Below are 14,174 nucleotides of genomic sequence, written 5' to 3' on the forward strand. Positions count from 1 at the left end.
ATATGATATGTGTGTGTGTGTGTGTGTATGTGTGCGTGTGTGTTGCCACACCACTAATAAGTTAATAAATTATATGCATATTCATTACTATTATATAATTGTATATATGAAGAGTTTGTTCGCAAAAACCTATAAGTCCATGTTTGCCAAATGGAGATATTTGCGATTAAAGGTCAAGAAAAATAAAGAGAATAAAAAGACATTTTTTGCTTCTTTTGACCATAACTTCAAAAATGTACCTTTATATGATGTAGTGACCAATATACCATTTAAAAGGTGTTATTTTATACTTTATGACAGAGACCATACTTCAAAATCTTCAAAAATGGACTTATCGGTTTTTGCGAACAAACTCTTCATATCATCTTTAGATGCCTTCCAGAAGCATTCAAGAACGGTAATATATCGCAGTAACGATTATTCACCATGGCACAATACAAATAATAATACAAGGGGAAAAAAAGAAGGGAAGAATAGGAAGATGGCACTACATTACTATGTTTGTCACACAATACATTTTTACAACACAATGGTTCCTGGCCTCTTTTTGTTTGTATGGTGAGCGTATAAAACAGGAATCATTCAAAATGTCCACTTGAATAGGTTCATTCAAGGCAATTCTGATAACGTATTATCAACCAGTTTATTATAACAAAGTTTAGAGCTGAATGTATAAAGCTTTCTCTGCTGCAGGTAATCTAAAATCATTGATTTATAATTGCATGATGTTGAACAATTGCCATATATGAAACTTTATGAACTAGTCCCTTTTGGTGCAATAACCCCGACCCTCTGAATTGCACAGTAAAAGATGGAAGACTCTAGCCAAGCAACTGCAAATGTTTACAATACAATATAAATGCTTTCAAGACACGTTCATATTTATACATTTTATTCTATACATTCATCCAAGTATTACACACACACATAATACTGTACGAGCTGAAATTTTCGCGTACAGATATTTTCGCGAATTGCTACTTGGAGGACATTTTTCCGTGTTGTTAATTTCGCGGTTGCAAGGGTCTAACTGAACTTAGTTATTTGCGCGTTGTTATTTTCGTGATTCAAAGGCGATTCGCAAAATTCGCGAAAATAAAACCACCACGAAAATTTCAGCTCGTACAGTAGACAGAGAGAGAGAGAAAGGGGTATCCTACTGTGTAAAATGTGGTCTATTGCCACTTTGTCTACAAACAGATGGTCTACTTCCCAGTTCGTCTAACACCACAATGGCTAAACTCACTTGGTCTACTATCAATTTCGTCTAATGCTAGTTTGGTCTAATGCCCAGTTTGGCTACTTATCGTTTTGTCTAATGACCAGTGTGTCCTTGGACTTTTTGTCATTTTGTCTAATAAACTGTGGGTATTAGATGAAGTGGGCATATCCCATCTGGAAGTAGACCAACTGGTAATGAGGCTAAGTGGCAATTGGACTATACTGTAAGTGGTCATTAGACGAACTGGTTGTAGACGAAACAGGGTTAGACCATGTGGGTTGAGACTAAATGGCTATTAGATGAAGTGAGAGTATAGACCAAGTGATAGATCACATAAAATGCCACAGAGTATTGAATGTCACTGTCACACAAAGGTCTCTGTATCCCGGGTTGCCTCTTCATTGATGCCACTGCTCTACCAAAGGGCCCTGCCAGTTCCCCAGCGTTGCCAGGTACCCATGTATTCACTTGGGTAGATCACAGAGGGACATGGTAGGTAAAAGTATCTTGTCCAAGATTGTAGGTGAAGGGATTTAACTGGACCTCGAATTAGAAATTGAGTCTTATCCACACGCCGCCACGCTGGTGCCCGGCCTACATAGATAAAGGTGCTGTTCGTTATTCCGAAGGTTCGTTATTCCGAAGGTTCGTTATTCTGAAGGTTCGTTAATCCGAAACAGACAAATTCCCTACACCTAGAGGTTCGTTAATCCGAAAATGAAAAAGGGTTTGTTAATCTGAACATTTGTGGCGTTATTCCGAAGGTTCGTTATTCCGAAGGTTCGTTAATCCGAAAATGAAATAGGGTTCGCTATTCCGAAGGCTCATTTATCCGAAAATGAAATGGGGTTCATTATTCCGAAGGTTCGTTATCCGAGAACGAAATAGGGTTCATTATTCCAAAGGTTCATTGATCCGAAATGATATAGGGTCCGTAACAAACCTTCGGAATAACGAGCTTTGTTTCATTTTCGGAATAACGAACCTTCGGAATAACGAACCTTCGGAATAACGAGCTGTAACCATAACTAATATGCACCATTTCTTTTTTTTTTTGTCATAGTAAACTTCTCTTATTTACTATATGTATAATTGAAATTCATTCATTCATTCATTCATTCACTCACTCACTCACTCACGCACTCATTCATTCATTCATTCATTCATTCATTCACTCAGGACTCACTCATTCATTCATTTATCTATTCATTCATTCATTCATTCATTCATTCATTCATTCATTCATTCACTCACTCACTGCATCTAAGAGGTGGCTTCCTAGGGCATGCGGCTCAAATGAGTTATAGATGGTATACCCGTTCGGGTGTTCACTTCTCTTATTCCCTTATTCTATATACATTGTATTGAATTTTGTTGTCATGTTATGTCTGAGATAATAACGTTCGTTTTTGTTTTTGTTTTTCCCGTTCACAAATAACATGAACTTGTAACAGTCGAACCGCACCGCCACGATGCGTAAAGGTGAACAGTACATTCGGAGTACAATGTTGATTGGGATTTGGTATACAGTAAATGGTGTAAAATTAAACGTTTTGATTTCAGAATGGCTGCTATTATATACGTAGTTATAAATGATCATGGGATCTGGCACGCACGGCATTCTACGAACACTGGTAATATATTAGCCTCTTTGGTTGCATTATTGCTTGCAGATATTCATCATCGCAATTCTAGCGTTGATGGATAAAACGTTACAAATTGCTTCTTTTTTTTTCGCTTTGTCCCCCCCCCCCCCCCCCCCCCCCCCAAACACGTATTACTCGAAACTCCGGCATAATGAACGAATGAAAATAGAGAGTCTATTATTGAGGACAGTGATGGCTTCCCAGTTTAATATGTATGTGATTTTTTTTTTTTCTGGTACATCACGTAACAAACGGGAGGGGGGGGGGGGGGGGGGGCACAAATAATATATGGCGCCAGAGCAGGCAGTCTTGTGGTTTACGTAACCTATTTCAGAGCCTGCCATGTTCGATTTTTTTTTTCTTTGATATGAACTGCTTTGTTTGCATTTACTGACGTCAATCTCATGACTGGATTTCTTCGGGCAGTTTTCAAAATTGCATTTTTTTTCTCTCTCTCTCTCTCTTGAACGCTGGCTTTGTATTATGCTACATACGAATCATCGTGAGCTGAACAATTAAAAAAAAATGTAGGCCTAAAAACGACTTCTTCTCGATCATGAAATGTGAAAACTAAAAAAAAAAAAAACTTCAACATTTTATTAAAAAATAAACTGAACTAAACACGAATGCATTATCTTTTTAAAGATGCAATGGTTACGGATTACATTTCAGGGTGAAACGCAATCAAATAATTATTCAAGTCGACTTTAAAGTTCACATCGATTTAACATCAGGATTGCAGAGAAATCTTTTTGAAATCGGGCATCAAAGAAGGTAACCTGAATTTAATGACACAATGATATCGATCCCATATCGTACAACCACAATCAATGGAAATGTAGGCCTATATAATCTGACTCAACATTATAGTCTTACAGGCTTTCCACAAATACAGTCATGTTTTTGACGATGGATTAGGAACTATACAATCCTGGCAACGCAAAGCATGGACTGCGCGCAGAACCGTGAAAGATGGCTGTATAAGCCCCTTCCCATATAATACAATATCAACGCCCTTTCCCCCAAAAAGGTAAATAATTCTCCATATAGGGCGCCGGCCTACACTTTTTTTCCATTACAACAAATCAAAATTAAATAAAATGCACGAAAGATTCAGTGTCTTGTGCTATTTTCACCGTGGATGTCGTTTATGTCGCTGAAACCTGTAGTCGGAATGTCAGAGAACTCAAGATAATTCGGGCTAACCATCAGAAGATAAACCGTATGACAATGAGAAGAGTATGTTTTGTTTGTTCGATATATCTATACATTTATACAAACACATAGTCAGCCCTGAGGCTGCTATTTCAGCAAGTCCGTATATACATTCATAAATGAAAAAAAAAAGAAGGTAGAAACGAGCATGAAATTTAACGAGGAAAAATCTGAACGAATTTATACAATTAGCTATCCTATATAAGCTGAAACACCTACCGTACTTATTGTCAAACGATGATCTAAATGATAATAATTGCAAATTCACAGACACGAGGGATTAAAAGACATAATATTATATACGGTAACATGAAGAATCACGTGAACAATATAAACAAAAATTACACCAAAAGGAAGAAAGTCATAGTACGGGTGTAAGAGATCTTTCACAAAACAGAACTGATTTGTTTTTAAAGGTTGCCGCTGAGTTTTGTTTCTTTTCCGATTTTCTCTGGTAATTTTTTTTAAGCCACTAACGTTTGTAAAAGTAGCAATTGATATAAATCCTGTCCGCAGTTTGATGTCGATTATCTGTACTTTCAGAACAGCTCTCAAGGAAACCAAAACCCCAAGAGAAATGTGGATTGAGTGAAAGCAGCAGCATATAAGTAGAACACATTAGGGAAAGTTTGAGGAAAATCGGACATCGATGCAAAAGTTATTAATTTTTAAAGTTTTAGTGTTGGAACCGCTGGATGAGGAGACTACTAGAGGTTATGACGTATTTGTGGACAACGATATAAAGAAAATATAAAGAGAATTCAACAAAAAAATCATTTTCATGAAAATTACACATTCCATCAACTTCAAAATACTGATATGTTAAGGGTAGCAATATTATTCCCCCTGCTTTCTGAAAGCGGTTAGTCAGGTGCTCTTTCATTATGCTAGAAAAGTGAATTTTTGTGGAATTCCCTTTTTATTTTATTTTTATTGTTGTCCACACATGACGTCATATATAACCTCATATAGTCTCCTCGTCCAGCGGCTCCAACACCAAAATTTAACTAGAAATGTCGCTATGGCGACTGGTATGCCTCCGCCATAATGCATGATTCTCCTAATAGGTCTATAGTACATGTGGACAATGTGTGATTACATTTTCACAAAATTGGCAAAATATTAAAATGACATGTTTGTCAAAAATGTATCGAATGTTCACCTTCCTTGACCTATGTTTAATTGAATGAATAGGACAGCATGTATTTGGGGATTTAAGAACTTTAACTTCGACTTTGACCCTTTCATAAGTTTACGCACTTGAGTAATTGTCAAGGTATAAATTGTATGGAGAAATAGGGCAATTTCTGTATTGAACAGTAAATTGTTATCATTTTCATCTGGCCTTTGATTCATAAGAGAATCAATGTCAGGCAGAACATACATAAATATGTACTAAGTTTAAAGATAACTTGAGCCACTTCCGAGATATGGAGAAAGAAGTAAGTTCAGCACTTTCACTTGATCTTTGACCTTTTGACCTTTGACCTTCTTAGCAAAAAAAAAAAAGAAAATCCCAGAGAATCTCTAGTGGGTTATACATGCATACATCAAGTTTTTAAAAAAAATAATCCTGCTGGCATTGCATAAATATAAGGAAAATAGTAAAATTTTGAAGTATTGCCCTTGACCTTTGACCCCTGACCTTTGACCACATGAACCTCAAATTCCCTAGATAACCACTGCCAGTCAGTACATGCATATATACTTTGTTCCATAAAGATACCTTGAACAATTTCCAAGATACAGAGAAAAAAGTGCAATTTTAACATTTTACTTGACCTTTTGACCTTTGACCTTTTGACCTCATGACCCCAAACTTTCACCAGAGAATCTTAATTGGGCAATACATGTATACACTTTTCAAAGTTCTAAGTTTCAAGAAAATATCTTCTGGCATTGCATAGATATGGGGGGAAAAGTGAAATTTTAAGCATTTGACCTTGACCTTTGACCTTGAGCATGTGCACCCAAAAGTTGATAGGCACAACTTCCCCTCCTAATACACATACATGCCAAGTTTCATTAGGATACCTCAAAAGGTTTTGATAGTTACCCTGTCCACAATATTCATTACGGACGGATGGAAGGACGGACGGACGGACGGACGGACAACCCGAAAACATAATGCCTCCGGCACCATTTCGTGGCGGAGGCATTAAAAAAAAAAATCCGAACTTTTGCATCAATTGTCCGATTTTCCTCAAACTTTCACTGATGTGTTCTACTGATGTTGCTGCTTTCACTCAATCCACATTTCTCTTTGGGTTTTGGGTTTTTTTTAAGGACTCTGTTTTGGAGAATATGAAACTTGTAAAAGAAAGTAGAAATTAGATTTCATCCCTTTGTGATGCAATAATCGAGGTTACAGTTGATTATTTCAAAGGTTAGTTATTCCGTATTTTCGTAATTCCGAAATGAAATCAGGTTCGTTAGTCGGAAAATGAAGAAAGATTCGTTATTTCGATGGTTCGTTAATCCGAACATGAAATACGGTTCCGTATAAAATCTGCAGTCTCGTTAGTACACTCTCTTTCCTTCTTTTTTTTTTTCGGAATAACGAACCTTTATTTTTCGGATTAACGAACCTTTGGTATAACGAACCTATTTCTTTTGCAGACTAACAGTCGGAATGACGAACCTTCGAAATAATGACCTTTTTTTTTCTTTTTTTTTTTTTACATTTTCGGATTAACGAACCTTCAGCACAACGAACCTTATCTGTTTTATAAACAACTGTCGGAACAACGAACCTTCAAAATAACGCTACGAAATATTCCAATTTACGAACTTTATTTAATTTTTGGATCAAAGAACACTTATCGGTATACGGAATTAGTGTGTTTGGTCTTAACGAACCTTCCGGATAATGAACCTCATTTGATTTTCGGATTAACGAACCTTGGGAATAACGGACATCATCTATAATCGAAGTTGGGTTGGATTATCGTTTTATAAAGAGTTAATGCTGTATAAATAGTTTGGTCAAGAAAATATCTTGCCCTCCATAAAACAGGAAGGCGACATTCTTAATTTTACATTATTGAAATGAGGTTCTGAGTCTACCACTAGGGTAGCCCCGATGTATACTTTGGATTACCAAATGCAAATCATAATACATGTATACACGTGTTGTCCGCAAATAATGCTACCCGACTATTTTTAACTACACTGTTCAGGCCGCTATACGTAAAAACAAAAAAACTCCAAAATGTTGCCTTGATGGACACCCAACGGACCATTTCAGTTTCCCATGTCGTGTTTCCGTCAATAATCGTTGATTATTTTCTCTGACTAAAACAACTATCAAATCAGTGCGTAACATTTTCACTAAATCATAAAAGTCGATATATGTATTTTTTTGTATCGTTCGATATATCAATGGTACCATGGTATCGACAAATGCATTCGGGAGATCAATATTAACCTCAATAACAACGTGACCAGTTTCTACCGGGTTCATTCCACAAGTCATAATAATACGGCCCCCGTGCTCGACATTATAGAGGTTCATGAGTCATAAAGCCCACGAGTCATGCAGCCCATGAGCTCCACACGAGGCAAACATGGCTCATGAGTCCGACACTGGCCAATAAAACAGGGCCCACGAGTCCGACACTAGCCAAAAAAAAAAGGCCAACGAGAACGACTCATGCAGCCCCCATCAGACTCGTGGGCCTTGTTTGCCTGGTGTCGGACTCATGGGCGAGCCTTTGGCCGTATGACTCTGGGGATGACCCGTGAGCTGTATAATTCATGGGATTTATGACCCGTGGGCTGTCGGGTGTCGAACTCCTGACCTGAATCCTACCACCTCTGAATAAAGGCGCTATTTTAACACTTTTAGTTCCATTAGGACAACACCGTTAAATTTTGCACATGCTTAGTTCATGTCACATACATTAATTCATAAAATAACAACTTTTTAACACCTTCGCCCAGGTGATTACCGGTAATCAAAATAATGAGTGCGCGAGAATCTATGGTGGCGTATGTCCTTAAGCTGGTATTGTTATATTGTCTGTAATTCCTGCATTACAAATGGAAAACTGCACTTGCTTTTGGTACAAATTATTATTGTAAAGGGTCATTTTGTGAAATTAATATCTTAATGACTATACAGTTGAAATGTTAGAGCTCAGTGCATTGCCATGGCAACGCTTTTATTGCCTGTGCAGTCATTCCCATGTGGGTGATATTCGTTACTTGTATTCCCGAAGGTTCGGAACTTGAAACACACAAATATCGCAATAGCCATGTTCGTTCATTTAAAAATGAAATATAGGGTTCGTTATCCCGAACATTTGTGGGCCATTCCGAAGGTTTGTTCGTCCGAAAAGAAAATAAAGGTTTGTTATTTCGAAGGTTCGTTTATTGGCAAATGGAAAAAAAAAGTTATTTATTCCGAAGGCTCGTTAATATGAAAATGAAGTAAGATTCGTTAATCCAAAAATGAAAAAAAAAAACAAACAACAACAACAAGTGTGTATTAACGAACGTTATTCCATTTTCGGATTAACGACACCCTTTGTCATTCTCGGCTAAACGAATCTTCGGAAAACGCACCCTATTTCACTTCCACACGAACGAACCCTCGGAATAATGAGCCTTATTTCATTTTCGTCATTATGAACCTTGGCAATAACCACCTATAACCCCCAATTTAAGTAGTTGTTTGTAGTGCCTATACATTTTTGTTGTGAGTTTAGAGCTCGATGTCAGTTCTTTAAAAATTTTCCACATGCAAATTTTCTGTTATTCAGTGACTTCTGATTTGTATACGTTTTGAACTTAGCCCTTTTCGCTTTTCAAAATAAGAATGAAAATTTAACCTGTCTTCCAATGGCGGTTTATTTTGCTCAGCTCCTTCCCTTTTTGGTTTTGATTATTTCCCCTTTTTTCCTGGGCATGATGTTTATCCAGTAACCCCTTTTTTCCTGGGCATGATGTTTATCCAGTAAGGATGTAATGTCATCACGACCAGACTTCGTTTCCTTTTCTGTTGAACATAATTCTCAATATCATGTTATTCCGTTTGTCTGTTGTTGTTGTTTTTTTTTTAATGTTACGGCCGGAAAGAGATATAACAATGGTTACCACACGATCAGGGTTTTCTCTGTGCCAAGAGACGAATAACCATGTCACGATCACTTTATAGACTGACAGGTATAACCACACGATAACAGTGTGAATCATTTCAGCTAGTCATTTATCATTCATTAGGTCACTGTAGGCAAACGCATGCTCATGCGCTTTACAGCGCTATAAAGCATCACAGCAGTGTTCAAAATGTCGAAACCTCAATCATTATGAGGGACATTCATATTCGCACACTATTAACAGATCGCAAACAATCGTAAGAAGTTAAAGTGCATAATATACAGTATGATACACACTGATATGTTCGCATCATCTAGAATGTGACTTTCAACAATAATGATTACAAGAAAGTCATCAAACTGAAGCCAGTGAGGTTGATGAATTTGTCTGGCACATTGCAGAAATCATATTTCATTGGCATTACGTTTACGATACCTCTGACTTTACAACAGTGGATGCTAATAGTATAAAGTCAGTCGAGTATGTACACAATAATTGACTGCTATGTCAACACTCGTGTGCCATGAGCATCTACAACGAATTGCGTATTTTCCTTTGTTACGGTAAACAGCTATACACTTCGATACACTTCACTTCTAAATACAATGTGTACACTAATCCTCGTTACACTAAGTGCATTATAATAATACAATACACTACTCCTTTACAGCCCTGTTCCTCACTTTACTCTAGTCACTATGTTATCAATTATCATCTCGCTTAATACACATTTGTGTATGTTTGATTGTTATGCTTCAATTGAGTGTTTCGGGGAATAAAAAAATAAGCAATAAATTCGGGCAATAAACAAGGGCAGTCCTGACTTCTTTAAGCAAACATAAGTGCACAGTGTGATGTCTCGACTTTTAGCCATGTGTTGACCAGTGTCCCATAATAAAACCGTGTTTACAATCATAAAACCCTGCCTAATGTTTAGAAACTACAATCCCTTCTACTCCCTTCCTGTGAACAAGCCCCCTGCCCAGTGTGACCATCGTGATTTAATGGAATAATGTGCTTGAGGCGGCCTAAAATTATGCTAAACTGCCATGAAATTATGTCACATCATATCAGCCAATTGTGGTAACCAATCAGCTGACAAGAAAAAAACAACAACAACAAACAACAACAACAACGGTCTTCACATTTTTTTGCTACGAATTATGGTGCCCACTAGGATGACAAGCAAAAAAAAAAACACCACCACCAAAAAAACAAAAAAACAAACAAAACAAAACGGACCTCTGTTTTTTATTTTAAAAAATTGTGGTGCCCAATCGGTTGACAAGCTAAAAACAAAACAAAAACACAACAAACAAGCAAACAAATCTATCGACAAATCAGCTGAAAACTAACAAACAAACATAAAAAAGTACTACAGTACCCAAACGAATCAATGGAGATATCCTTTCCGTAACATGAAATTATGATAAAAACAAAAAAAAAAGAATATGCCTAGCATAATGCTAGATGCTGAAGCATCTAAAATTATACCAAAAGCATAGTTATGCCAACTCTGGCAACCAAGCCCATGCCCTATAATCTCGGCATAACAGTGCTTTCTCTAGCCCATTACATAACATAACGGTATCAGTGGCGCAACAACTGTTGCCTGTAATGTCCAAACCGAGAGAGGGCGCAAACATGACACTGGCAGAGCGGGTTGACTGGGAACGGCACTGACAGAGGTGGGTACTGGGCCAAGCACTGCACTTCGTAGACTGACCCAGGGCCAGCTGTGTACGTTCTCGCGGAGTGTCAGGGCAACATTACACTGGCGGTATACCGTTTACAGTATACTGTAGAAGCTAGTGAGGTAATTCTTTGCTGGTACGTCATTCGGGAGACACCAAGTACAGAGTAGTAGCTAGGTACGGCGAGACATCATCACCGGTCACTGTGATGTCATGTAATGCAATGAGCGCCCGTGTGCTTATCATTACACACCGCTGTGCGTCATATCTCGCGAAGTAGTCTGCTAATAGTGCTATGTTTCTCTTCCCTTGTCGAGGCAATAAGATTTGAATCCGCATGGAATTTCATGAAAGTTATTGGTACTGACGCAGACTCAACATCTCGCCACTGATCCAGCATCTTCGATATCGAAGCCAGTAACAAATTCGGTTCCTGTTCGGTTGTTGGTGTGAGAGCGCGGTCAATAAAACATGGGAGAAGGTACGGCCACAGACGGACAGCTGAACGGGGGCGTTCATCACGAAGAGAGTGGTGACAAATACCACAGCTCTTGCGATCTGGGCAACGCAGACGATGATGTTGCTTACAACTCATCGCGAACGTATGCTGCTTTAAAAACTGAAATAGATGCAGACGAGATGGAAGAGACGACAGAAATGGATGTCAAAGATCTACCCAAGAAGACTCGCAATGTCAGCACTTCGTCGAATTACACTCGCATTTACAAGCGGCGGTGGGTGATGTTGGGCATCTTCTGCTTGTTATCATTGAGCAATGCTTTCCAATGGATCCAGTATGCCGTGATCGGCAACGTCCTCGTTGAATACTACGATGTGGGATACCTCGCCATCGACTGGACGTCCATGATTTACATGCTTGTGTACATTCCTCTCATCTTCCCCGCGACCTGGCTTCTTGAAAGGGCAGGATTGAAGGTGATAGGGATTTTAGCTGCGAGTCTCAACTGCGCTGGTTCGTGGTTCCGATATGCTGGATCTGTTCCACATAGAGGTTCTATGTTTGGCATGGCGTTTGCAGGACAAACAATTTGTTCTGTTGGTCAGATTTTCATTCTTGGCATGCCAGCTCATGTAGCTGCAACGTGGTTTGGAGCGAATGAAGTCTCCACAGCTTGTGCCATCGGTGTCTTTGGAAACCAGGTACAACTCGTTGAGTCATACATTATGAATATAAAAAGAAACACTGTGTCTGAATTATTTTGCCTTGCTATTTAAAAGCATTTTGATCAATTCAAAATCAGATATAGTGTAAATACTGTTATTAGTGATAAAAAGAAAGCAGAGGTCATAAAAGGGCATGAGTCGGAGTTTCAATCCCTCAAGCCTCATATTTGTGTATTTTGCAGATGCTTTGATAAGTGCCCAGACTGAATAGAAAGGGGTTGGGGTAACTATACACAGCCCAGTCGCTGTACGTAGAAGTATGTCGCGACACAGCGTACTTACAGCGTCTGGTCAGGCTAGGGTTGGGGAAACAAACTTTTCTAGAGTTTGTGCGGGGCTCCCTCTTTAATGACCTGTGCAGATTGCTCCTCTTGAAACCCAATGTGTTGGTTTTTACACTAAATCATGCCCAGTTAATATTGTATCAGTTGATAAGTTCCATAGCAACTGGTAAATTCATGCTTCAATACCAACCAACAGACCAAACAGTAATAGAAAATGGCAGTGTATCTCGGTCTCATAGCATGATATGGGCAGATGTTAACTGAAAGATCAATAGTCGTCGGGGATATGTTCCGCGGAGACTGCATGATCTGGCTTCATGGATCCCCTCCTATAGTTTAAGTTAAAAAACACAAAATGTCGTAAAAAACTTCTCCGGACAGATGGATTTTTCTGTCAAGGGCAAATTTATGCATCGCTGTTACAAACCTACAGAATCCTATTGAGAGTTGGTAAATGCATTTAAATCACAATAGCAATGCCTACAATGAGCTACCAATGCTGAGTTACAGGGATAACACAATTCTTGTACTGTGACAACAAAGATATTACTCAATTTTTCATCTCTGAATGTAAATTGCAATTTTAAAAACAGAAAGTGTTTTTTTTTTTGTTTTTTTTTTTTTGGTGTGCAGCATGCTGCTTAAAGGGATGGTATAGTAGTGGTGGAGATAAGAATTTGGCTTTTAATTTTGTTGTGAGATACCAAGAAACCACTTAGAAAATAGTACAAACCATATCATTCTTGGAGGAGTTTATTTGATGAAAATCGGTTTTTGAATGGCTGAGACATCCAAAAACAAAGTAAAACGAAGTGATCATAAAAGAAGGTGGGTCCCACCTTTTATTAGGATCGCCCTGTCTTGGTTATCTCGGCCATTTCAAAACCAATTTTCGTCAAATGAATGTTGAATTCCTCTAGTAATTACATGTTTTTTCATATTTCATAAAAAATTTCTCATCATCTCACAAAAGAATACCAGAAACCTCAAGTTAGGTCTCAACCAAAACTATACGATCCCTTTAAATGGAGCATTAATTTAGTATGGTTATACTCAACCCAGAAATTAGCCAAGTCAGAAGCATTTTATATGTTGCTACGTACTTGTAAGCTTTGTCAGATAAAGATGTTCTTCCCCATCCTCCCATAAAAAACAAACAGACAAAGAAGCAGTTTACAGAATGTGGGCTAGTTCGTGACCATTCTATAGAATAGAAATAGAAAATGCAGATTGATATGGTCACTAGCACCAAGTTAATATTACGAGACTGTGCTTGGCACATGGTACATTGCGTTAAGCTGATGTTGCATTGACACAGTTTCTATCTTCATCTAATTTTAAAATAGTTTAATACACTCTTGTTTGACCTAGATCTCAAACTATACAAATTCAAGTCTCCTTAGACTGTAATGATCGTACATGTTTGTGTCTGCCTGTATTCATGATCTTTAAAAGGTTTTCAGTGTACAAGTATGTACATTAATATGTACATGTGTTTAGATTCCAACAAATCCTACTAGCTCAGGGCCAAGATTTTAAGTGCATAGAATTTGTATCCATCCTACATTGTACATGATCCATTCACTATCCAGTCCATTGTGTTGTTCTCAAAGTTTCCAAACATGATGATGGACTTGGCTAACTACTGTAGTGTAAACATCTCAGAATAAAGTACCAGTATGCTCTATCTAGTCTGTCAATGATGTCTAGAAATCTCTTGTATCTATCGGGGAAATACCAAGATCATGTCCCCCCCCCCCCCCTCCCCCCTCTTGAACAGAGGGTTTATGAAGTCACCTATTCAAAGTACTCATCTATATATTTAATT

At 38.1% G+C, this 14,174-nt stretch overlaps 1 protein-coding gene across 1 annotated transcript in view; it reads left to right on the forward strand.

Annotated features, from left to right (window-relative positions):
• Window positions 1-11,153: 11,153 nt before the first annotated feature.
• LOC139717023 (choline/ethanolamine transporter flvcr2a-like) overlaps window positions 11,154-14,174 on the forward strand; it is a 68,229-nt gene continuing 65,208 nt past the window's right edge. Inside the window, exon 1 of the mRNA XM_071628539.1 lies at window positions 11,154-12,038. Within this exon, the coding sequence (XP_071484640.1) occupies window positions 11,349-12,038 (690 nt within the window). The 5' untranslated portion in view covers window positions 11,154-11,348. The remainder of the gene's footprint in view (window positions 12,039-14,174) is intronic.

Source organism: Diadema antillarum, unplaced genomic scaffold, assembly GCF_040938485.1.
Source record: "Diadema antillarum isolate AM-2024a unplaced genomic scaffold, OU_Dant_1.0 scf00000071, whole genome shotgun sequence".
NCBI classification, from domain to species: Eukaryota; Metazoa; Echinodermata; class Echinoidea; order Diadematoida; family Diadematidae; genus Diadema; species Diadema antillarum.